Source organism: Scardinius erythrophthalmus (genome assembly GCF_964197995.2).
Source record: "Scardinius erythrophthalmus genome assembly, chromosome: 25".
Lineage (NCBI taxonomy): Eukaryota > Metazoa > Chordata > Actinopteri > Cypriniformes > Leuciscidae > Scardinius > Scardinius erythrophthalmus.
In genome coordinates this window covers 818,314-845,842 of record NC_138245.1, presented here as the reverse complement: position 1 = coordinate 845,842, position 27,529 = coordinate 818,314, and the positions used below count along the sequence as shown (strand labels likewise).

General features: G+C 39.6%; 2 protein-coding genes across 3 annotated transcripts in view; one reads left to right on the top strand and one right to left on the bottom strand.

Annotated features, from left to right (window-relative positions):
* Nucleotides 1-1,895: 1,895 nt before the first annotated feature.
* LOC308686161 (haloacid dehalogenase-like hydrolase domain-containing 5) lies at nucleotides 1,896-27,032 on the top strand. The gene is made up of 8 exons (XM_081358576.1): nucleotides 1,896-2,226; nucleotides 8,871-9,074; nucleotides 12,227-12,339; nucleotides 12,602-12,695; nucleotides 13,326-13,359; nucleotides 14,169-14,346; nucleotides 20,579-20,767; nucleotides 25,666-27,032. Exons 1-8 carry the CDS (start codon nucleotides 2,131-2,133, stop codon nucleotides 26,054-26,056), a joined length of 1,299 nt encoding a protein of 432 aa, XP_081214702.1. The 5' UTR covers nucleotides 1,896-2,130; the 3' UTR covers nucleotides 26,057-27,032.
* rab43 (RAB43, member RAS oncogene family) overlaps nucleotides 20,436-27,529 on the bottom strand; it is a 19,631-nt gene continuing 12,537 nt past the window's right edge. Inside the window, exon 4 of one of the 2 annotated variants that reach the window (XR_014029527.1) lies at nucleotides 20,436-20,798. The gene's annotated coding sequence lies outside the window, so the exon portion shown is untranslated. Of the gene's footprint in view, nucleotides 20,799-26,698 lie in introns of those variants that run through there. The other variant, XR_014029528.1, reaches the window with a different exon arrangement.

Here is a 27,529-nt window from a genome sequence, read left to right as displayed (position 1 = left end):
TAAATGTACATACATTTTTTTTAAATGAAAATATAAATGATGTGTGTGCACGCCCCTTACTGCTGATTGGTTGAGGAGTGTTTAGGTGCTCACTGCACATTTAAAGAGCATCGTTCACATGCAACAAATGGAAAAAAATGCAAAAATGCTGTTTTAGTAAATTCTGAAATTAATATTAACTTAGATTAATAAATGCTGAGGAAGTGCAGTTCATTATTTCAATTATTTCAATTATTTCAATGTTCATTATAACAAATTTAACCAATGAAACCTTACTGTAAAGTGATACTGATTTCATGATAGCTAACACTTTCATGCATATCCTCCTGGGACCCAGGAAAAAAAAGTTTTTTGAATTTAGTTTTTTTTCCATGTCATCACACTGTTAAGAGCACAATAAACAAATGGTAAAAAAAAACATTTTTGAAAAATAATATTTTATTCATACGTTATGCTATGTCCTCTGTAGTGGACGCCAGGACTAAGTTGTTTAAACCCCTTACCTGGCAGGGATCACTGGTGATCCCAGATTATTTTAGTTCAAAATATGTTTGAGCTTATATATCTCAATATTAATAACAGTCTGGTTAATTTTGAGTCTTGAACTATAAACTCTCAAGGGTTGGCTTTCTAAATGTATGCGTGTTATGTTTCTATTCAGAATTACTTATGAGCAGTAACCTTTTTATTTTGGGCATTTCATGTATGCAGCACTTGCCAAAATTGGGGGTGATGAGCAAGGGGTTAAAAAATAAAATGACATGAAATTATATGTATAGGCAAAAACAATGGGATTTTTTTAAATAAATAAATTTGGGGGTTGCAGGATTTTTTCAACCAAAATTTGTATAAAAATTATTCTCAACTATGTTATGAAAGAAATAATGGAATGAATTGATACACCATTTTACTTTATGCAATATGTGGGTAAAATGTCCATAAATTAATATTCCCATTCAATGCAATGTATCTATGCACTGTAGATAACTTGCACATTAATGTGTTCTTGGAGCAACATTTAATGAAAAAAGAAGTGTAATAATTGGAGTAATAATTGGCAACATTTTAATAATAATATCTAATATTTCATAGGAATATTGATGTATAATTTATTTCCATATTCACTTGTTGTGTCTCACAAAATGCCTGATAAACATGATTTAAGTCCTGATGTCTCTACAGTGGACATGTATGAAATCAATGCCGTTCTGTAACAGAAAATATTTTTTTTTATTTGAAACCCCTTAACATTTTCCTGAGATGCTGTTTTATGAAATACAATTTGAAAAGTAGTCCAATTTAAATTATAATTACAATATATGATCATATTTCCATACGAATGCTACATTTGATTACTAAATTAATGTCAGACATTTTTAAAGACCAAGGAGAAGTTGTTTTCATGGTGAAACCTCCAAACATTTGGTGTCTCTGAAAAGTCCTGAATGTGCTCTTTACAGGACACCCAGGTTGTGTCATGTGACATGTATGATGTCAGAGAAATTCACTAAAATATAATGTCCACTACAGTGGACAAAAGTCTATTCTTGGGTCCCAGGAGGCTAGAATACATACACTTTACAACATCAACAAAACTAAACATGAATTCCTCATAATTACCTTCTTGACTCTAAATCAAGATAGAAGATACAAGTCTAAATCTGAAGTAAATAATACGTAGTACTATTATCATCATTTCCCTATTTTCGTTTGATGTGTTATGCGTTATATTTGTATCAACATCTTTTCATAGAATGCCAAGGAAAGAAAAGATAAAAAGAACAAAAACAAGGAACTCTTCTTTCTTTCTTTTTGCCCTTTTTGGTCCTTCCGATTTTCCATGTCAGTGAGGACATCTGAGAAGCATTTTTACTGCAGCTTCGTCGCGTCGCGTCGCCGCTGCGCTGGGCGGATGGGGGTGTCTGTCGCGTCGCGTCGCGCTCCCCCATTTGCCGGCGCGGAAGGATGTTTATTTCCTGAATCCTGACTCGAGTCTTTCGATGCCTCGCGCCTCCTCCTCTGTCGTCACTCCTCAGCGCTGATAAAGCCCGATGGAGGAACTGGAACCGGGCAGAACTCACTCGCAGAACCGCGGAGGAACCGGCAGAACTCCCAGAACCGCGGATCGAGATGAAGGCCTTCGCCGCGCTGATGAGGCCGTCGAGCGGCGTGTGTTCGCGGCACGTGCGGCGCGTCGTGACGCCCGCGCGAGGACTGAGCAGCCAGGTAGTGTTTACATGCCTACATCATCCGATGTTTGCTCAACCGCTGGATCCATTGTGTGTGTGTGTGTGTGTGTGTGTGTGTGTGTGTGTGTGTGTGTGTGTGTGAATCCTCGTTCACTGTAATTTCCTCTCTTCGCTGGGGTTTGAGTTATTGATCTGCAGATTCATCTGCACTGCTCAGTTTTCATCTTTTAAATCAGAGGAATTGTGATATTTTTTGATCCCTTGTTCAATTACAATTAAACCTTGTAGTTACAGTATAATAACAAACAATCAACCCTTGTTTGTTATTATACTGTAACTACAAGGTTGGTATAGTTCATTTTTGTTGTTTTGAGCAACGGACAACGGCAGTAAAAAAAACATTAAGTATTTCTGATTATACAAAACAGGCTAATATTAATGGTCTGCTTTTATATTAGGGATTTAAGTAAAAAATAATAACTGGTATAGTTGATTGTTATTGAGGAGGACACGGTAACATTAGGGGTGATTATACATTATAGATGTCGTTAACATGCATTTTTTAAAAATATTACAATGTAAAAACATAAGTGCGATTAATTTAAATCTAAGTAGTAGTAGGTTAGGCTACATTCTAGTTAAAGACACTTTCATACATAGCGAGAGTAATATTAATTATCATGTTATTAATAATTCTTAATGGTTTGTTATTGTTATTTATGCCATTATATTTATGCAAAGTTCTAAATGTTCGCATTATTGTTTTGTTTCCTTATTTCAGTTTTATTATAGTTTCATTAGCTTTTATTCTTATATTTTTAGTTAAAATTTTTTTTTTTGTAATTTCATTATGTGCTTTTGTCATTTTATTCATTAAAAAAAAAATATATATATTTTTTTTTAAATATTTCTATTTAGGTTAAATCTATTTGAACTTTAACTTGTATTTATTTCCAGTTATTAATTTTAGTGCTTCAACTTAAACTTATTTCAGTTCAGCAACATTTCTAATCTTCATTTAGTTTGTTTTTCAACTAATATCTAGATTTTATTATATTTGAGCTTTATTTCAGTTAAAAAGAAATGTTTGGTTACACTTTATTTTAAGGTGTCCTTGTTTCAGTTTAATAATATATTTAAGTACTGAGTAATATTAATTTAAGTCCCTCTGTAGTCAATCATTTTATCCCTTAAAACTCATCTTTGATCACCAAAATTACGTTTAAACGTTTTTTCTTTGAAATTCTTCATGCCTTAAAATATCTTGAATGTAACTCGACACCCTTGCCTCATTTAGTATGCGTGGTTCTATGAATATGCAAATGAGCCCCGCCTCCACTCACTCACTCAGCTCAGAGATCCACTGGTTGACGATCACACGTTGATCTGATTGGTTACAAGGTAGTTTGTGACGTCAGAAACACCAGCGATTTCAAAGCGTGTTTTTGAGACTGTCTTTGGTTCACTGCAGTTTTAAGGAGGAAATACTCAGCAATGCTGTCGACTTATGAACTTACACATGGTTTGTCTTAAAGCAGATTAAACACACCACATAGACAGTTAATGATAATAACCCTGACATAAATGGCTGTTATAAGTTATAAGTAGAGTAATTATTCAAACGAAAGACTTAATTTGCCTGTGATTGAGGTTTTTGATCAAAATTAAAGTGTCGAAATGATTATGGTTTAATCTCTTTACTCTGACTGATGTAGATTTGCAGGTCACATGGGTCAAGTTTCTGAATCTGAGACGTATACATCATCTGAAAGCTGAATGAATAATCTTTCCATTGATGTATGGTTTGTTAGAATAGGACAATATTTGGCTGAGATACAACTATTGAAAATCTGGAATCTGAGGGTGTAAAAAAATCGAAACATTGAGAAAATCTCCTTTAAAGTTGTTCATGTTGGCGATAGTGCTGCATTCACTCACACAAATACATGTTTTATATATTTACAGTAGGAAATTTACTAAATATCTTCATGGAACATGATCTTTACTTAATATCCTAATGATTTTTGGCATAAATCAATCATTTTGACCTGTACAGTGTATTGTTGGCTATTGCCTCAGATATACCCGTGCGACATGTGACTGGTTCTGTGGTGCAGGGTCACAGATTATCATGACTCAGCGTCTCTGATCGCGCAGTGAAACCAAACCTCTTCCTCACACAGACTGAAGATGTGGGAATATCTGGTGATCTGTCGGGAAGTGTCACGATTGTGCTGATAAACATCACGTCTCTTCATGAGAACTGCAGGAGTGATGGACGTGATGGAGGATCTTCTCGAGAGAGACTCCCTGTGGGACTGTGATGTTTGAGTAAAGCAGAAGGACTGTAATCCTCCAGTGAGCGTTACGAGCGTCCGTCGGGTCGAGTGTGACGCAGCGTCAGCCTCTTCTGGCGGAGTTAATCTCCGAGGAGAGAGAGAGACATCTTAGAATGAGGCGATGCTGTGTGTGTGTGTGTGTGTGTGCCACTAAAACTGGATTATGTCATCTTTATTCTGTCTATATCTTTATTCAAATGAAACATTAGGTAACACTAAATCAGTCCCTAACCCTATAGTAAGCTCATGTTGAGTCATATGTGTGTGTAGTTCCACTGTACCAAGGCCAGCTTAAGATATAGTGTGACCAAACAGTCTTTCAGCGATGCGGTCGGTCATATTAGTGGAATATAGATTTTGATGTCAATTTATGAAGCAGATCTCACACAGGAATCACTCATTAGACAAGCAGACTCCTATTGGTCGACGTGGCAAGTTTGCGCGACTAACTGGGAAAATCCTTTGTCCTGACGTGAACTTTCAGAACACTTGAATTAAAATAAAACACTGTTTACTGAAGGTTATGAACAGGATTACACAGATACAGCGCACACACACACACGGAGTCAATCTCACTTCTAATCTCTCTCTTTTCTTTCTGTGTGTTCTCGCCCGCTATGCATTATGGGTAGACTTTTCTGAAAGCTGAACAACCTTGCAAATGACAAAACTGTTTCTGTTATTATTAAAGATAATTAATTAAACATTTCTATTCTAATTAATTCACAACAAAACAGATCACAATTCTGAACAGATAACTAAACTAATAACATGCAATTTACTAAAGGTTCTGACAAAATGTTAATTGCTGGAGTCTATTTAAAAATATTTTATTAATTAGATATTTAATTAACATGATTCAATGACTCACTCATAAACACTTTTCTTGTTTCATTACTGGATGAATCAGCGTTTTTGAATGAATCTCTTGAATGAATGATTCAATGACTCACTCATACTCACTCACTCATATCGCGGTATTTTGATGTCATTCACCAATCGGTCTGTGCAGTGCACAGTCGAACAAGTCGAACAAGCCTAAAGACTTCACTTGTTTCATTACTGGATGAATCAGCGTTTTTGAACACATTTCTTGAATGAATGATTCAATGACAAATACATTTTAGTCACTTGTCTAAGGTGCATTTGAAGGCATTATAAGATATAATTTAAATTGGGCTGAAACGGTGCACAAAACTCACAATAAGTTACTCACCTCGATTTTCAGGTACAGTGGTGCGATTTTGAAACATTTAAGAGATTTGTTCAAAAACACTGATTCATTTAGTAATGAAACAAGTGAATTCTTTATTAGTGAGTCATTGTTTAGTTTAGTTTATTTAGTTTTAGTTTATTTGTTTAGCACATGTTTAGTACAAGTACAAAACTATGCAAGGAGGGAACGAAGCCACTCTAGGCTTGTACAGAGTTCCACTCCTGCTCATATTAACTCATGAGACATGCAGACTAAACACTCAAAAAAACAAAATAACAACGAAACAAAGCAAGAGCATAAGCAGAAAGAAAAATACAAAACAACAAAACAAAAATACAAAACAACAATTCAATAACATAAAAGATGATCAATCCAGGTAAAAATGCAGAAAGAGCAAGCAATACCTATAAAGGATTACATAAAGGCATCAGGCTAGCAATAGTTGTCTCTTCAATTGCTTGAATCATTCAAGATATTCATTCAAAAACACTGATTCATCCAGTAATGAAACAAGTGAAGTCTCTTATGAGTGAGTCATTGAATCATTTATTCAAGAGATTTGTTCAAAAACACTGATTCATCCAGTAATGAAACAAGTGAAGTCTCTTATGGGTGAGTCATTGAATCATTTATTCAAGAGATTCGTTCAAAAACACTGATTCATCCAGTAATGAAACAAGTGAAGTCTTTCTGAGTGAGTCATTGAATCATTCATTCAAGAGATTCGTTCAAAAACACTGATTCATCCAGTAATGAAACAAGTGAAGTCTTTCTGAGTGAGTCATTGAATCATTCATTCAAGAGATTCGTTCAAAAACACTGATTCATCCGGTAATGAAACAAGTGAAGTCTTTCTGAGCGAGTCATTAAATTATTTATTCAAAAGATTCGTTCAAAAACGCAGACTCATCCAGTAATGAAACAAGTGAAGTCTTTCTGAGTGAGTCATTGAATCATTCATTCAAGAGATTCGTTCAAAAACACTGATTCATCCAGTAATGAAACAAGTGAAGTCTTTCTGTGTGAGTCACTGAATCATTTATTCAAGAGATTCGTTCAAAAACACTGATTCATCCAGTAATGAAACAAGGGAAGTCTCTTATGAGTGAGTCATTGAATCATTTATTCAAGAGATTCGTTCAAAAACACTGATTCATCCAGTAATGAAACAAGTGAAGTCTTTATGAGTGAGTCATTGAATCATTCATTCAAGAGATTCGTTCAAAAACGCAGATTCATCCAGTAATGAAACAAGTGAAGTCTCTTATGAGTGAGTCATTGAATCATTTATTCAAGAGATTTGTTCAAAAACACTGATTCATCCAGTAATGAAACAAGTGAAGTCTTTCTGAGTGAGTCATTGAATCATTCATTCAAGAGATTCGTTCGAAAACACTGATTCATCCAGTAATGAAACAAGTGAAGTCTTTCTGAGTGAGTCATTGAATCATTCATTCAAGAGATTTGTTCAAAAACACTGATTCATCCGGTAATGAAACAAGTGAAGTCTTTATGAGTGAGTCATTAAATTATTTATTCAAAAGATTAGTTCAAAAACGCAGATTCATCCAGTAATGAAACAAGTGAAGTCTTTCTGAGTGAGTCATTGAATCAACCATTCAAGAGATTCGTTTAAAAACGCAGATTCATCCAGTAATGAAACAAGTGAAGTCTCTTATGAGTGAGTCATTGAATCATTTATTCAAGAGATTTGTTCAAAAACACTGATTCATCCAGTAATGAAACAAGTGAAGTCTCTTATGGGTGAGTCATTGAATCATTTATTCAAGAGATTCGTTCAAAAACACTGATTCATCCAGTAATGAAACAAGTGAAGTCTTTATGATTGAGTCATTGAATCATTTATTCAAGAGATTTGTTCAAAAACACTGATTCATCCAGTAATGAAACAAGTGAAGCCTTTCTGAGTGAGTCATTGAATCATTTATTCAAGAGATTTGTTCAAAAACACTGATTCATCCAGTAATGAAACAAGTGAAGTCTTTCTGAGTGAGTCATTGAATCATTCATTCAAGAGATTCGTTCAAAAACACTGATTCATCCGGTAATGAAACAAGTGAAGTCTTTCTGAGTGAGTCATTGAATCATTCATTCAAGAGATTCGTTCAAAAACACTGATTCATCCGGTAATGAAACAAGTGAAGTCTTTCTGAGTGAGTCATTAAATTATTTATTCAAAAGATTCGTTCAAAAACGCAGATTCATCCAGTAATGAAACAAGTGAAGTCTTTCTGAGTGAGTCATTGAATCATTCATTCAAGAGATTCGTTCAAAAACACTGATTCATCCAGTAATGAAACAAGTGAAGTCTTTCTGTGTGAGTCACTGAATCATTTATTCAAGAGATTCGTTCAAAAACACTGATTCATCCAGTAATGAAACAAGTGAAGTCTCTTATGAGTGAGTCATTGAATCATTTATTCAAGAGATTCGTTCAAAAACACTGATTCATCCAGTAATGAAACAAGTGAAGTCTTTATGAGTGAGTCATTGAATCATATATTCAAGAGATTCGTTCAAAAACGCAGATTCATCCAGTAATGAAACAAGTGAAGTCTCTTATGAGTGAGTCATTGAATCATTTATTCAAGAGATTTGTTCAAAAACACTGATTCATCCAGTAATGAAACAAGTGAAGTCTTTCTGAGTGAGTCATTGAATCATTCATTCAAGAGATTCGTTCAAAAACACTGATTCATCCAGTAATGAAACAAGTGAAGTCTTTCTGAGTGAGTCATTGAATCATTCATTCAAGAGATTTGTTCAAAAACACTGATTCATCCGGTAATGAAACAAGTGAAGTCTTTATGAGTGAGTCATTAAATTATTTATTCAAAAGATTCGTTCAAAAACGCAGATTCATCCAGTAATGAAACAAGTGAAGTCTTTCTGAGTGAGTCATTGAATCAACCATTCAAGAGATTCGTTTAAAAACGCAGATTCATCCAGTAATGAAACAAGTGAAGTCTCTTATGAGTGAGTCATTTAATCATTTATTCAAGTGATTTGTTCAAAAACACTGATTCATCCAGTAATGTGTGCTTTTCTTTAGGTCTGTTTTTGATGTTTTGCCCTCTATTGTGGATCTCTGCCTCTCTCTAACAGTTGGAGCCAGGCTTCGGGTTGCTGTTTGACATAGATGGAGTCCTAGTGCGAGGGAAGACGCCCATCCCAGCGGCCAAGAGAGCCTTCCAGAAGCTTGTGGACGCCAAGGGACAGTTCCTGGTTCCCGTCGTCTTCGTCACGAATGCTGGAAACTGCTTGCGGCAGAAGAAGGCAGATCAGCTGTCACACATCCTGGGTGTTCCCGTGAGTCCTGTTCTCTCGCATTCTCCAGGAGATTTCTGCTGTGAAATTTTCTCTGTATCACATTCATTCAGCTTGAAGAGATCAAATCATGAGAAATCTGAATAAATGTCAGCTTTCGAAATACGAGAGCTTCATGCGCTGGGAGAATGTACTGCACACTACTTTCCCCGGCTAAAGACATCCACACGGAAGTTTATTTTTAAAACTGTGCTTTTTAACAGTTCTATGAAAGCTTGTTTCCGTCATTGAGTAAATTCGCAAATTCTGACTATTTCTCACAATTCTAACTTTATTTCTCACAATTCTGACTTTATTTCTCGCAATTCTGACTTTATTTCTCACAATTCTAACTTTATTTCTCGCAATTCTGACTTTATAACAAACAATTCTGACTTTATTTCTCGCAATTCTGACTTTATTTCTCGCAATTCTGACTTTATTTCTCGCAATTCTGACTTTATTTCTCGCAATTCTGACTTTATTTCTCACAATTCTGACTTTATTTCTCGCAATTTTGACTTTATTTCTCGCAATTCTGACTTTATTTCTCGCAATTCTGACTTTATTTCTCACAATTCTGACTTTATTTCTCACAATTCTGATTTTTTTTCTTGCAATTCTGACTATTTCTCGCAATTCTGACTTTATTTCTCGCATTTCTGACTTTATTTCTCGCAATTTTGACTTTATTTCTCGCAATTCTGACTTTATTTCTCGCAATTCTGACTTTATTTCTCGCAATTCCGACTTTATTTCTCGCAATTCTGATTTTATTTCTCGCAATTTTGACTTTATTTCTCGCAATTTTGACTTTATCGCATTTCTGACTTTATTTCTCGCAATTCTGACTTTATTTCTCCCAATTCTGACTTTATTTCTCGCAATTCTGACTTTATTTCTCGCAATTCTGACTTTATTTCTCACAATTCTGACTTTATTTCTCGCAATTCTGACCTTATTTCTCGCAATTCTGACTTTATAACACACAATTCTGACTTTATTTCTCACAATTCTAACTTTATTTCTCGCAATTCTGACTTTATAACAAACAATTCTGACTTTATTTCTCGCAATTCTGACTTTATTTCTCGCAATTCCGACTTTATTTCTCGCAATTCTGACTTTATAACAAACAATTCTGACTTTATTTCTCGCAATTCTGACTTTATTTCTCGCAATTCTGACTTTATAACAAACAATTCTGACTTTATTTCTCGCAATTCTGACTTTATTTCTCGCAGTTCTGACTATTTCTCGCAATTCTGACTTTATTTCTCGCAATTCTGACTTTATTTCTCACAATTCTAACTTTATTTCTCGCAATTCTGACTTTATAACAAACAATTCTGACTTTATTTCTCGCAATTCTGACTTTATTTCTCGCAATTCTGACTATTTCTCGCAATTCTGACTTTATTTCTCACAATTCTAACTTTATTTCTCGCAATTCTGACTTTATAACAAACAATTCTGACTTTATTTCTCGCAATTCTGACTTTATTTCTCGCAATTCTGACTTTATTTCTCGCAATTCTGACTTTATTTCTCGCAATTCTGACTTTATTTCTCACAATTCTGACTTTATTTCTCGCAATTCTGAATTTATTTCTCGCAATTCTGAATTTATTTCTCGCAATTCTGACTTTATTTCTCGCAATTCTGACTTTATTTCTCACAATTCTGACTTTATTTCTCGCAATTTTGACTTTATTTCTCGCAATTCTGACTTTATTTCTCGCAATTCTGACTTTATTTCTCACAATTCTGACTTTATTTCTCACAATTCTGATTTTTTTTCTTGCAATTCTGACTATTTCTCGCAATTCTGACTTTATTTCTCGCAATTCTGACTTTATTTCTCGCAATTCTGACTTTATTTCTCGCAATTTTGACTTTATTTCTCGCAATTCTGACTTTATTTCTCGCAATTCTGACTTTATTTCTCGCAATTCCGACTTTATTTCTCGCAATTCTGATTTTATTTCTCGGAATTTTGACTTTATTTCTCGCAATTTTGACTTTATCGCATTTCTGACTTTATTTCTCGCAATTCTGACTTTATTTCTCGCAATTCTGACTTTATCGCATTTCTGACTTTATTTCTCGCAATTCTGACTTTATTTCTCGCAATTCTGACTTTATAACACACAATTCTGACTTTATTTCTCACAATTCTAACTTTATTTCTCGCAATTCTGACTTTATAACACACAATTCTGACTTTATTTCTCGCAATTCTGACTTTATTTCTCGCAATTCTGACTTTATAACAAACAATTCTGACTTTATTTCTCGCAATTCTGACTTTATTTCTCGCAATTCTGACTTTATAACAAACAATTCTGACTTTATTTCTCGCAATTCTGACTTTATAACAAACAATTCTGACTTTATTTCTCGCAATTCTGACTTTATTTCTCGCAATTCTGACTATTTCTCGCAATTCTGACTTTATTTCTCGCAATTCTGACTTTATTTCTCACAATTCTAACTTTATTTCTCGCAATTCTGACTTTATAACAAACAATTCTGACTTTATTTCTTGCAATTTTGACTTTATTTCTCGCAATTCTGACTATTTCTCGCAATTCTGACTTTATTTCTCGCAATTCTGACTTTATTTCTCACAATTCTGACTTTATTTCTCGCAATTCTGACTTTATTTCTCACAATTCTGACTTTATTTCTAGCAATTGCGTGTTAGAAAGTCAGAATTACGAGATATAAATGCAATTCTGAGAAAAAAAGTTAAATCTCACAATTCTGACTTTATAACACGCAATTGCAACTTTATATCATGCAATTCTGACTTTGTAGAAGATGTGAACTCGCAATTGTGAGAAAAAAGTCGCAATTATCTTTTTTATTTTTTATTCTGTGGCGGAAGTTTAAGTGAAGTGTGTGTGTTCACACTCACACCCTCAGGGTTTTGTTACGGTGATCCTAAAGCTAAATACACTAGTCAACATCTTAAGTCATCAGAGTTGTCCTGAGATAAGAAGATCCACTTCAGGTGTAGACTAGTGTACATGTTTTGTTGCATGAAGTGTGTGTGTGTGTGTGTGTGTGTGTGTGTGTGTGTGTGTGTGTGTGTGTGTGTGTGTGTGTGGATGATGACGGCTGATATGGATGATAATCTGCTTGATTTATAGATTTCTCAGGACCAGGTCATGATGTCCCACAGTCCTCTGCGAATGTTCAAGAAGTTTCACGACAAGCATGTGCTGGTGTCAGGACAGGGCCCTGTGCTGGACATCGCCAAGAAGTATCCTTCAGTGTGTGTGTGTGTGTGTGTGTGTTATCCTCCTCATCTCCATATGGCCTCGTGTGATTGTTGACCTGCAGATTTTAATTGAGTGCATATATACAGATGTGGCTTTTATTCTTCCTCGATGATGTGAGAGTATTTACCAGCGTAATCTGAGGAATGGGATTATCATAATCCCTCAAATCTCTTGTTGTTGTTTGCGGAGAGAAAAGGCTTTGGTCATAAAGCAGTGATGATGACGCCTTAACCTGTGGATCAGCGTGGGCTTCACTAACGTCGTCAGCGTCGACATGTTGCGCGAGTCTTTCCCTCTGCTGGACATGGTGGATCACAACCGGCGGCCCAAACTCCCTGTGAGCTCAGATCACACACACACACACACACACACGCACACACACACACACACACACACACACACACACACACACACACACACACACACACTCACACACACACACACACACACACACACACACACACACACACACACACACACACACACACACACACACACACACACACACACACACACACACACACACACACCACTCACACGCGTCTGAGAAACATTTGCTGCCATTATAATTCTCTACTTAATGAAACACTGCATCATGAAATCTGAATCTGTCACAATTTGATTCAGTTTGATGCAATTCATAATTTAAAAAATGCTCAAGACTCTTTTTTTTTAAGAAATTAATACTTTTATTTACTTCAAATACTTTTAGGATGCATTCGATTGATCAAAAAATCAAAAACGTTACATAAATTCAAGAATAAATTACATTTGACTCTATATTCACACAGAAACAGCTGTTTTTACTGGAGTTCTGATCAGAAATGTTGTTTATGCTCAAACAGAAACATTACACACTAACTAGAGTCAGAAAAGAGAGATCATACTCAACCGGTTCAGCTGGTCTGCACTTTTATAGTCTGGTGTTTTTCTGATGTGTCTAACTGATGATGTGCTGTTGTTTCAGTCCTCTCCTGTGGTGACCCTGCCCAGGGTCGAAGGTGAGATGTTCCTGCTCAAACACACACACACACACACATGTTCAACTCAAACACACACACACACACACACACACACACACACACACACACACACACACACACACACACACACACTCAACTCAAAACACATTAATCATCAGGTTAAAGGATCGCTCTGTTTTATTCGCTCCTTCATATGTTTCTGGGTCAGTCGTTCTTCACGGTAGAAATGTTCATATTTCTGTGAATAATGTTCATGAGAGCGGCCTGGATGATCCTGAACTACACTAGCGCACAGGTTTGGGGCCAGTAAGACTTTATTTTTTTATTTTTTTATTTTTAAAGAAGTTAATGCTAATCAAAAGTGACAGTGAAGACATTTATAATGTTACAAAAGATTCTATTTCAGATAAATGCTAAACTTTTGAACTTTCTGTTCATCAAAGAATCCTGAAAAATAAAATGCATCAGTTTCCACAAAAATATGACATATTAGAGTGATTTGTGAAGGATCATGTGACACTGAAGACTGGAGTAATGATGCTGAAAAGTTTTGATCACAGGAATAAATTACACTTTACTGTATATTCACATAGAGAACAGCTGATTTACACTGGAATGATATTTCAGTTTTACTGTATTTCTGATCATATAAACGCAGCTTTGACTTAAAATCTTACCGACCCCAAACGTTTTCACAGTAGTGTACAGTGTGTGTACTTGACATGTATTTAGCTGGAACTTATATAATAAAAGAAAAACAAAGCAGTGATGTAATATAATAAAATGAATAACAGTGTTGGCGTGTGTGTGTGTGTGTGTGTGTGTAGCTGTGGTTCTGTTCGGCGAGCCGATCCGGTGGGAAACGAACTTACAGCTGATCGTCGACGTTCTTCTGACGAGTGGGAATCTGAGCGGTTCATACGAGAGCCGGCACACACACACACACCTGCCACTGCTGGCCTGCAACATGGACCTGATGTGGATGGCAGAGGCGCACTCGCCCAGGTACACACACACACACACACACACACACACACACACACACACACACACACACACACACACACACACACACACACTTGTACATCTATCTTTATGAGGATATTTATTGACACAATGCAATCTCTAGCCGCTTACCCTAACCTTACCCATCACAACTAAGTGCCTAACCAGACCCCTGACCCTAAACTGACCCTTAACCTCATCATAACCTTATCCCTAAAACCAAGTCTTGACCCTCATTCAACCTTTGACCACTCATTCAGGCCTTTAAAGGTTCTCAGAAACTGAGGACCGGCCAACATGTCCTCACTTTACTCTCTCTGTCCTCACTCCAATGGTCTAAAACTCAAACTGGTCCTCACAAAGATAGTTGTACAAGCACACACACACACTCACTCACTCACTCACTCACACTCACTCACTCGCTCACTCACTCAGTCACTCACACTCACTCACACACACCTGCCAGTTTAACACACTACTAACTAACTCAACCAGGCCCCGCCCCTTTATTCTGCGTATTGATTATTTACAGTTTTTTACAATCGCTATGACAATTTTTTCAACACTTTTAACAAATTTCCTAAACTCTTAACGCACCAACACACCTACAACACACAATTGGCAAAACGGTTAATTTCATGCTCAAAATCACACATTGTAAACTAAACTCCAACACTAATTTTCAAAATACAATAATACACTAGCAACAATACACTATGTCTAACAAAACACTGCAAACATGTCTCAAAATCAAATAATTTTTCAAAACACTAACATATGTTCTCGTCCAACAGGAAGATTTAGTCAATCATAGCAGAATGTCATAAAAACACTAACATCAGATGGAATTACAGAAACTGCATTAGTTTATATGTGTCAGGTCTGTCCTTATACAACAGACGGTATATTGTACTGATCATAGATCGTGTTTTGCACTGCAGTTTCTTTTGAAGCCTTTCTACATTTTTGTTTTGTTGGGTTTAGGTCTTTTGCTGCAGAAATTCAATAAAAAAAGACCCATCTCAGAGTGCTTTATAGAGTGTACGGTTAATGAAAAAACAAAGACAGAGACAGAATTGCTGCAATAAAGACTTTATTTGCAAAAGGACATTACTGCAACATAACAAATATATGCAATATAGCTGCCATTTATTATGTGAAAATACAAAATATATGAACAGAAAAAGCACCAGAAGAATAAAAAAAAGAAAAAAAAGAGTCATCTTCTAATCTGCCCGGTCTTCTGCATTTGGCCACATGTTCTCATCCACATCACACCTGATATCTTCTCTGGCAAGGCATCGTGGGAAGAATCTTTTGGCATGCCTTATCCCGGCAGTGTTCAGCTGTGATGTCTTGGCATGCAGCATCCATTGCATCCAGGAGGGACATTTGGTCCTGTGGACGATGGTCAAAAACCTTCCATCTCCAGGATGAGAAACTTCTCAGTGGGGTTGAGGAAAGGGGAGTAAGGAGCAAGGAAAGGGACACCATCCTAGGATGGGCGTCAAACCATGCTGTGACTGCACAGGAATGGTGGAATGCCACATTGTCCCTTGTGATCACGTATATTGGCAAGTGGTCTCTCACCTGTCCCCTTTCTACCTCTGGCACAAGTCTTTCGTGCAGGTCTTCTAAAAACAGAAGGCGGTTGGTGTTGTAGGGGCCAATCTCACATTTATGCAGGAGTGCACCATCGTTGGAGTTTGCGGCGATGTTGGCGCACATGGTGATGTTGGCTCCTCTCTGGCCTGGCACGGTAACTGTGGCCCTTTTGCCAATTATGTTTTTTCCGCGCTGACGCCTTTTCGCTAAGTTAAAGCCAGCCTCATCAACGTAGATCATTACATGTGGGACCTGATTGGCCTCCAACTCCATTACTCTCTGAACGTAATCAGACACAGTGCATGTAAATGCTTTGCTGTTTATCTACTGTATGTCCTAATGTACTCCAAGTTTATAGAGTAGTTTACTGCAAAACACACAATGTATAGTACAGTAATGACTGTACTGGATAACCTTACCTGGACGTATTGGTGACGGAGTTCTTTGATGCGCTCACCTCTCTGTCCTAGCGTGTATCCCATATTTGTATAGGGTCCGCTTGTTTGCATGCTTTTCGCCACTTGGCTCGGTCCAGGGCATCATCAGTGGTAATATTTACTGCGCGCATATCCTCCGCCAGACGATCGTGCCACCGCTTCTTTGGCCGGCCACGCGGTCGTCGCCCGGGTGGTGATAGATTATAAGCCGTTTTCGCCACTGTCTCATCGCCACTTTTGATGACATGGCCATACCAGCAGAGTCGGGCTTCACGCATCTTATGGACTATGGGCACCACGCCCATGCGCCTTCTGACCTCTTCGTTCATGACGCGGTCGAATCGCGTGAGGCCGAGGGACCAGCGGAGCATCTTCATCTCCATAACATGGAGGGACTGCTCATGTTTGGTGGTGGCTGGCCAACACTCGGAACCATACAACGCGACCGGGCGTACAACGGTTTTATAAATCTTGCCCTTGAGTGGTATGGGCATTCGGCGATCACAGAGAATGCCTGTGACTTGTCTCCATTTGAGCCATGCTGTGTTGACTCGGGCTCGGGCGTCAGGAAGAGAGTCACCGTCGCTCCGGATTAGAGAACCAAGATATTTAAATTCGGTGACTTTGTTTAATGGCTGCCCTCCAACTCTGATTGTCCCGTCAGTCTGGGGTCCGCACTCCATATACTCGGTCTTCTTGATGTTAAGGCGCAATCCGTGCGCGTCTAACCGCTCATTCCAGTCTTGCACTTGACGTTCAAGCCCACAACGGGTTTTATCAGCTTGGAAGATGTCGTCGGCGAATAGAAGTGACCAGGGCTGAGACACCTGAATATCCCCCGTGGCAGTATCCATGCAAAGGATAAAAAGGAGCGGGGAGAGGGCGGATCCCTGGTGCACGCCAACGGTGGTCGGAAATGTTTCTGACAAGCCTGCAGGGCATCGGACTACGCTGGTGGTGTTGGTATAGAGAAGCTGGATCCATCGTACGTACTCTTCGGGGGCACCGTGAGAGCGGAGGGAATGCCAGATAAGATCCCGGGGCACACGGTCAAATGCCTTCTCGAGATCGAGAAAGGCCATGTGTACTTGCTGGTTCTTCTCCCGGTGCCTCTCTAGCAGGAGCCTGACGCCGTGGATCGCATCAGTAGTGCTGCTTCCTCTAACAAATCCGCACTGATTTGGACTGATGGAAACGATCTTCCGAAGGCGGGTGTCAATTACGTGCTCAAATATCTTCATGGCATGGCAGAGCAGGCGAATCGGGCGGTAGGTGTTGCATTCGCTGACGTCGCCTTTGCCTTTGCAGATCGGGACCGTTACGCTTGCAGCCCATGTTGAGGGAATGGTACCCTCATCAATGATCTTATTTAACAGTCGGGCAAGGACTTCAATGCCTCGGTGTCCGAGTAGCTTCCACGCCTCGGCGGGAATGTTATCGGGTCCAGGGGCCTTTCCTTTCTTCATCTTTTTAACTGCAAACTCGACCTCTGCAAGGCTGATCTGCGGTACCGGCCCGAGGATGGGGGCGCTGCTTGTGATCAGTGGATGCGGGAATTCCATGTTGCAAATCAAGTCAAAATACTCTTTCCAGCGTTGCAAAATGGCGGGTGGATCACGAAGGACTTTGATGCCCTCACCGTTCCTTTCAAAAGGAACTTTGTATAGTTGTTTCATTTGGACTCTGTGTTTAGCTAGAGTCCGAGAAATGGATGTTGTGCTGATTGCTGCAATGTTCCTAAAGACAAGGTTGTCCTCTACAACTCTGGACTGAATGTCCTTCAGTTAAATTTCATTGTCAGCAATCACCATGTTGACAATAGCAAGTTCCTGTTCTTCACTTAGGAGCTTTCCTCTGCCCCCTGAGGGAGGTAGACACTGAATCCTTAGAGGGACAAAATACAGTTACATTTTAGAGACCGGAGGCACACAGTCACTGTAATACATGGTAAAATTAGTTACACTTTGCAGTAGGAGAAGCAATATCCTACCTGTTGGTTTCTCTAAAAATCCGAACAATTGATGCCACCGTGTCCCGGCTGAGATTTGGCTGTACTCGTTCACCAGCCTCTCTGTATGATAGCCTGTGGTTTATGACATGGTCTATTATAATAGCTCTTATTTCATTAGTTACCCTAGCTCTGGCCCTTCTTTGAGTGCCACCATGCATTCTAACTCCTCTCCCTTGCCCCACTCCTCTCCCTTGCCCTTGTCCCACTCCTCTCCCTTTCCCTTGTCCTACTCCTCTCCCTTGCCCTTGTCCCACTCCTCTCCCTTGCCCTTGTCCTACTCCTCTCCCTTGCCCTTGTCCTTGTCCCACTCCTCGCCCTTGTCCTTGTACCTGTCCCACTCCTCTCCCTTGCCCTTGTCCTTGCCCCACTCCTCTCCCTTGCCCTTGTCCCACTCCTCTCCCTTTCCCTTGTCCTACTCCTCTCCCTTGCCCTTGTCCTTGTCCCACTCCTCTCACTTGCCCTTGTCCTTGTCCTACTCCTCTCCCTTGCCCTTGTCCTTGTCCCACTCCTCTCCCTTGCCCATGTCCCTTGTCCCACTTCTCTCCCTTGCCCTTGTCCCACTCCTCTCCCTTGCCCTTGTCCCACTCCTCTCCCTTGCCCTTGTCCCACTCCTCTCCCTTGCCCTTGTCCCACTCCCCTCCCTTGCCCTTGTCCCACTCCTCTCCCTTGCCCATGTCCTTATCCCACTTCTCTCCCTTGCCCTTGTCCCACTCCTCTCCCTTGCCCTTGTCCCACTCCTCTCCCTTGCCCTTGTCCCTGTCCCACTCCTCTCCCTTGCCCTTGTCCCACTCCTCTCCCTTGCCCTTGTCCCACTCCTCTCCCTTGTCCTTGCCCTTGTCCCACTCCTCTCCCTTGCCCTTGTCCAACTCCTCTCCCTTGCCCTTGCCCTTGTCCCACTCCTCTCCCTTGCCCTTGTCCCACTCCTCTCCCTTGACCTTGTCCCACCCCTCGCCCTTGCCCTTGTCCCACTCCTCTCCCTTGCTCTTGTCCCTGTCCCACTCCTCTTCCTTGCCCTTGTCCCACTCCTCGCCCTTGCCCCACTCCTCGCCCTTGCCCTTGCCCTTGTCCCACTCCTCTCCCTTGACCTTGTCCCACCCCTCGCCCTTGCCCTTGTCCCACTCCTCTCCCTTGCTCTTGTCCCTGTCCCACTCCTCTTCCTTGCCCTTGTCCCACTCCTCGCCCTTGCCCCACTCCTCGCCCTTGCCCTTGTCCTTGTCCCACTCCTCTCCCTTGCCCTTGTCCCACTCTTCTCCCTTGCCCTTGTCCCACTCCTCTCCCTTGTCCTTGTCCCACCCCTCGCCCTTGCCATTGTCCCACTCCTCTCCCTTGCCCTTGTCCCTGTCCCAGTCCCACTCCTCTCCCTTGCCCTTGTCCCACTCCTCTCCCTTGCCCTTGTCCCACTCCTCTCCCTTGCCCTTGTCCCACTCCTCTCCCTTGCCCTTGTCCCACTCCTCTCCCTTGCCCTTGTCCCACTCCTCTCCCTTGTCCTTGTCCCACCCCTCGCCCTTGCCATTGTCCCACTCCTCTCCCTTGCCCTTGTCCCTGTCCCAGTCCCACTCCTCTCCCTTGCCCTTGTCCCACTCCTCTCCCTTGCCCTTGTCTCTGTCCCACTCCTCTCCCTTGCCCTTGTCCCACTCCTCTCCCTTGCCCATGTCCCACTCCTCTCCCTTTTCCTGGTACACGTCTTCCTCTACCTAGTGCAGACATTTTTCTTTATTTCTTTTGTTGCTTTAAATTGTTCCCTTTCCACAAAAGATTAGCCCAAAAGGTCCTCTTTTATACCATATCGTCATGCGATTGAAAGAACCTCAACACCTGAGTGTGTTTCCTAGATGGGAATCAGCTGTGATTTATATATTTGCATAATTCAATAACACAGACGGATGTAGTGCTAACTGTGTTAAGAGTTTTGGAAAATTGTTAAAAGTATTGAAAAATCTTTCATAGCAATCGTAAAAAACTGTAAATGAGGAATATTGTGACGTGTTCTTTCTCGGAAGAAAATTTTCAAGAGTTCAGAAACACTGACACTGATACGGAGGATAACTGGAGCTTTTTCATGATCATACAGCAACATTACACACTAAACACAGATGAAGAAAAGCAGAATATGTGATCTTAAACAGACAGCAGTGAGTGCGTGAGTCTGGCCATTAATAAACGAGATTCCCGTCCACAGGTTCGGTCACGGCACGTTCATGGTGTGTCTGGAGAGCATCTATAAGAAGATCACGGGTCAGGATCTGAAGTACGAGGCCCTGATGGGGAAGCCCAGTGAACTGACCTATCACTACGCAGAGTTCCTCATCAGAGAGCAGGCGTCCGAGCGAGGCTGGAGGCAGCCAATCACATCGCTGTATGCAGTCGGGTGAGTGACACACGCTCCAGTTACATTCAAGCTGTTGAAGGAATGAAAAATAGTTTTGAAGGAAAAAACTTTTAAATATGTCATATGTCAGTACAGGGAACTTTGATTTCTAACTTAAACTCTCGTGAATCTTGAATGCTTTGCAGACTTTAGTTTAAGTTCAACCAAAGTTAACCATTGTTAAATGTTGATCAATTTAAAGACTTACATTGACAAATAAATAAATAAATAATAGGTTAAGCTTTTCCTGGGCCCCAGAACGCTCCAGTTTAGGTCATGGGACAGACGTATAGTCGCAAGTTGAGAGGCTGATATTTATATAATAAAATACTCAGTTAAAATGCTGAACAAAAGTTAAATAAAAAATTGCTCTCTCTAGAACCATTTTGTTGGATCATTTAGAATTTAGGCAATGTTTTAAAATTTACTCTTCAACTTATAGAAAATAAGTTGTAACCACTCAAAGAGTGGCTCAAATAAATAAAACCATGTGACAATATTTCTATAAGAGGTTTTGGCTCTTCGTATTCACATAAAGCCGACAGAAGTTTCCAGGAGCCGTGTTTGAGAGGCCTATGCTATGAGACATATAATATATTCATGTATTCAAGCATAATAAACATCTTGATGGGTTTTCTGAACAGCGGAGTTAAGCCCCAGATCTGTGAGCGTACAGGAGCTGTGGTTGCTCAGTCCGTACCCGCTTCAGGACGCACCAAAAACAGGGACACACGAGAAAGACAAAATAGAACTATACAGAAACAAAAATATGTACAAGGTGACAGTGAACAAATTCATAATCCGTGCACACTTACGCAATCGTTGTAATATTCAGTTCCTGTGAACAACTGTAAATACTGTTCCAGTCGGTGAAGTTACACAACAATATGCGGATTACACAACAATAATATTTGGATGTAATATTCAGTTCCAGTTAAAGGAGTATACTCAGGTGATGTGTAATGCTCAGGTGATGTGTAATGCTCAGGTGATGTGTAATGCTCAGGTGATGTGTAATAGGTGATGTGTAATAGGTGATGTGTAATAGGTGATGTGTAATAGGTGATGTGTAATACTCAGGTGATGTGTAATATCCAGTACAGTAAACTCCACCCGCTGGAACGGTTTCTTACAGTAACTCAATATTACACCACATCACCTGTTCAGTTTTGCAAACTGTACTCACAGATTTGTGGATCATCCCTTATTTTAGAAATCTGTTTTTCTGTATATTGATTTATTGTGTATTGTTAAGATGAATACAACTGTCTTAACCGAAGTTTCCTATGATGTGGCGATGGGGTGTGTGATGTAGAGATGATCTGAAACCGCCCCCATATATGAGATCTAATGTTGTTAGTGTGGAGAATTTTCACGTGTATAAATGCATAGATCCGGCGGTTCTGGTGTGTCCAGTGCAGAACCTTTGGTGTCAGGGGTTCTGGGTTCTAATCCGCACTGAGGAGTGTAGGGTTTTATCCTCATCAAAACCGATTATGTTTATCAGTGGTTGTATATCAGGCAGGGACACGTTTGTGTGCGTTTTGTTTTGTTTTGTGATTTCATCCGAACGAATAGAGAGTCTCCGCAACGGATTGAAGCGCGCGTCCGAGTGAAGACTGTGCGCGAGCCACAAGAGAACACCGTGTCCGTGCCTCTGGTCGCCGCGGCAATGCGCACTTACATCACTTTATTTAAAAAAACAACACATTTCAGCGCTAGATCGCCTTTTGGTGTGTTCACACTAGGGGTGTCCATGGTTAACCGATTAACCGATTAACCGTTAAAAATTGCGTAACCGAGTGAAACATTTTGCTCGGTTAAGTGGCGTCAATGGTGTGCATTGAATTTAGTTGTAATACATTTTTGCACCGCCAGAGACCGCTAGACCAGTTTTCTAATATGAAGCGGGCAAAGAAAGCGCGCGTCCGAGAATGAAGGCTGTGCGCGAGCCAGAAACAAATATAGTCAGTCAGTATCCGCGCCACTGATCGCAGCACAATAATATCTGTCTGCAGAGCCACAGCTTTACACCAGCAGTTTTACCCCGCGCATGCGCAGTTTCATCACAACAGTTTTACCCGCAGAGTCCGTTTACCGTTACATTAACCCATACAATTTGTATTATGCATTTCCTAAACATGTACTTGCTAATCAAACACTTTATATGAACAAACTACTAATCTATAAAACACAATCGGTCTTCCGACCTTTTACTGTGTTGATATGCGCGAGGGAGAGAGAGCAATACAGCGCTCGTGTTGTTTGAAGGCGGTGAGAGTGCGCGCGCGCGCGGCCGGGGCTCTCTCACTGTTTGTTCTTATGCGCCCTGTCCACTGATCTAAATAATTAGTTGTTACGACGACTTATTTGTTCCCTCGTTTTAATAAATCGTGGACACGTTGAACTATTTCCCTCCCTCATTTTGATTTAACGTGGCCAAAAACAGTTTGATACTATTAATTAGTGAATGCTAAAGACCTATATTTTGTGAATTGGTGAATATTCAGGTGAATTATTTCGTGGCCACGAATTAATAATAATTATTAAACTGTTTTTCGTCCCTGTGAAGATAGCTCTTCAGTGAAGGCCGACTACAGCTTTTTATTCCTTTTTTTTTTGTGAATTGGTGAATATTTATCAGTATCAGGTGAATTGTTGTGGCCACGAATTAATAATACCTCAGCACGTTTTACAAGCCCCTTCTCGATCGCAGCGGCAACGAGCACTTTGATCACTTGATTTAAAAAACAAAACATTTCAGCGCTAGATCGCCTAAAAAAAAAAAAAAAAACGAACGAAATGAATGCTCTGCTAGTTAACTGAAGATGTTTTGTTTATTTGTATTGGTATTCATGCCGCGAGATGTTTCAAAAGTGGTGACAATATCGACCTTAGAAAATAGTGGTGGGGACATGTCCCACCCGCAAATTTTGCCTATCTCGGGGTTGCGGCGCGCACACTATGGTTAACCGAGTATTAACCGCTAAGGGCCTCGGTTAACGGTTAATGAAAAACGTGCAGCCCTAGTTCACACCAAACGCGAAGTGTATATTCGCATCGCGTTACTCGCTCTAGATTACTCGCGGGATGTTTTTCTTGTTTTTCGCGTCCCTCGCGAATAAAAACATCCCACGAAAAGGAGTGTGTCGTCATCATCAACAACAACACAATTTCTTTCTGCCATCATTTTTTCCGTCATGTCTGAAATAAATGATATTACTGCTCTGTACTTGTTGTGGAAGTCCCAAATACGGAGGAAAGCCAAACTCCGACGTGGGTTCACAGCACCATCCAGAGGCGCACTCAACTCGGTGAATTTCACTGTCTTCACGCGAATTTTCCGCTCGAGTTGAAATCGTTTTAAGCCAAAATGGGGGTCAACCTTGAACAAATTGCAACAGAAGCAAACTCAACTGATTGTGTATCCTCAATATGTCCTGAGTAAGGAAAGAAAGCCCCGAAGAATCCCATTAGGGGAAAGTTTAGAAAAAGACCCAAATATAGCCATTCATACGCCTATTCATACTTCTCACGTGAATAGGGTAAACATTTTAACCTTTAGATATCACCATGAACATTACTGAGTTGATTACTTAACAGTTGACACATAACAGTAAAATACTTATCCACAAACCCAATCTCTTAAATTAATAAAGGCTGGTTTAAAGTGCTTCTTCCTGCCTCTATATATTATTGTTCATGGGTAGCCGTAATGGGTTCCATTCAGACCTTAACATTAGTATTTTACTGTTATATGTCAACAAGATTCAACAAGACATTTTCTCCTGGCTAGACCCAAGGTTTAGATCTGTTGTGGTATTTATGCAAATTAGCACATACGTAATTAGATTATGCACCGTTTGTCCATGTTAACAAACAATTTAAAAAAACTTGTAATACAATTTTTGTTTGTCTTGATGTAAGTAATCAACTCAGTAATGTTCATGGTGATATCTAAAGGTTAAAATGTTTACCCTATTCACGTGAGAAGTATGAATAGGCGTATGAATGGCTATATTTGGGTCTTTTTCTAAACTTTCCCCTAATGGGATTCTTCGGGGCTTTCTTTCCTTACTCAGGACATATTGAGGATACACAATCAGTTGAGTTTGCTTCTGTTGCAATTTGTTCAACCTTATTTCATAAAATGACTGGACTATTATATTTAACTAACGAACGTCATGAATGCTCTGCTAGTCACAGCCCCTCGCACTCGGACCATAGTGGAGGAAAAGGTTGAGAACCGCCGCTCTAAAGCATTCAAGCTTTACCACAGTTTCATTTGGAAAATAATTATAATTTGGCTTAATTTGGACATTTTATTTTCAGGTCTATGCTCAAAAAGTGAATAAATGGATTATAAATACAGCCTAAATATAATTTTGCTACTATAAAATCCCCTAAAAATACAAAATATTAAATCAGAAAACTAAAATATAGCACATTCATTTAATTTAAATAATAAATACAAAAAAAACCCAGTTCGTGTTTGACCGACTCGCTGTTGAAGAGCAGCAGAGGGTTAAAGCATTCATGGACCATGTTGTTGTTAACCCTCTTAATGCCTTTAGGGACAAACCTGACATCTGGCATTATCAGGACACACACACACATTCCCCCACTGCATTATTATACATTATATTCAACATTATATATAGTAGTTTAATGTAGTTCTGACACTAAAACTCTGTAAACTTAAATTTTTTCTTGAAATTTTCATTTTGGGTGAACTATACACAACACATATTGATGCATTTTTGTATTGCGATATATTGTGTCACAATATATTAATAATTATAATAATAATGAAACATTAATTTCATTGAAATAATAAAATGTGACGCGTGAAGCGCACCGTGAAGAATCAATGAACTGTGTTGTCGTTAACCCTTTAGGGACAACCTGATGACTGACATCTACGGTGCCAATCTCTACAACCGGTACCTGGAGGAGCGTGTGGCGCGCAAGAGCCGAGCCGTGGCCAACGTGGGATCGGGATCGGGAACCATCCCTCGGGACTCGGACTCGGAGAGTAACGGCTGGGAGAGTGAGCTCGCGTCACCCTCCGCAACCTCCTGCAAGTCCATCCTGGTGTGCACAGGTGTGTATAACCCTCACCTGGAGCTCCCCAGGGACGCCGGCCGGAGCGTCACGGAGACGGTGTTCCACGGGCACAGGGACTTCTGCTTCGACCCGGCGCTGGTGGAGCCCGAGAGCATCGTGCCCGACGTGGACGCCGCGGTGCAGCTCATCTTCCAGATGGAGGAGTTCGGGAGCGAGCGCTAGACATCGGGAACGGCAGCGATCCGACAGATCTGAGCATCACTGATCCCGGTTTAACTCTAACGCTCTCAAAAACACGGCTATTGATATCCAGAGTCCACATCCTCTACATGTAAAACAAGCACAAGTGAGAAAACAGCAGCGATCGACAGATCTGAGCATCTCTGGTCCCGGTTTAACTGTCCGTGTTTGAGTGTTTCGTCAGGTCAGACTTCATACGCCGCGATCAGAGTCGGGAAACACACCGTTCTCACTCTACACACACATCTGATCAACTGCGAGGCATTGAAGCATGCAAGAAATAAACAAATAAATGAAAAGGTTATTGCGACTTTTTATCTCACAACTCTCAGAAAAAAGGCAGAATTGTGAGAGAAAAAGTCTTATTTTTGTTTGTTGGTGTGAACAAACTTCCATAGCACAGCAGTTTTGAAGAGAGCATTAGTGTTCTGTTATTTCCCAGTGTTAAATCAGAGTACAGTAACTCAAGCTTTTACCGTCACACGTCTGCCATTCTCGTGGAATCGTATGTGTAATACTTTATATTAAATCAATATGTTCTGTATTGTCATCTTCATTGTGCCAGTTTTAGTAATTGTTACATACTCCATTCTTTATACACATACACACACACACACATACATATATATTATGTATTTACTGGTTACTGTTACATTGTAACATTCTGGTGAGATTTGCACTGAGACGAAACATCCTTGTAGAAAATAAAAGCCAATAATAAATAAATAAAAGCGTTTGCTTTTGAATTTTAGACATGCGCCTCCAATATACAGTTAAACAACTGTTCAGAAGTATTACAATGCATCCTGGTAGTTTAATAAAGGTTGACAAATAGTTGCATTTTTGTCACTTGTAAATAAATGTGTACTATGAACTTTAAGGCCGTTTTTTTGTTTGTTTTTACATATGTGACCATTCTAATTTTTTCCACATTATTTTAATGTCATTAAACAGTTTAACAAAAATCATAATTCTCTGGTACATTCTTAAAGTCTTATGTATACAAGATATGCTGTAATAGTTTTATTGATAAAATAATATAACAAATTTTCAACAAAAACAAATTGATTGTCTCTCAAAACATTCGACTGACAACAAAAAACTGCATAGAAATATAACATGACATTAAAAACTGCTTTAAAAGGCACTATAATTTCTCTTAAAAATCCTCTCGCAATATGATTTACCTTCAAGTACATCATTAAACACACTCTTCATTCAAGTACATCTGACATGTGTTAAACACACTCTTCATCAACAGCATAAACACACTCTTCATCATGTTAAACACACTCTTCATCAACAGGATAAACACACTCTTCGTCATGTTAAACACACTCTTCATCAACACTTCTGTTCAACGCAAGAGCAAATCAATCCAAACTACAAATTTATGAGACTAAAGAGTTTTGCCACACACACACACACACACACACACTGAACACAGATCTTGAC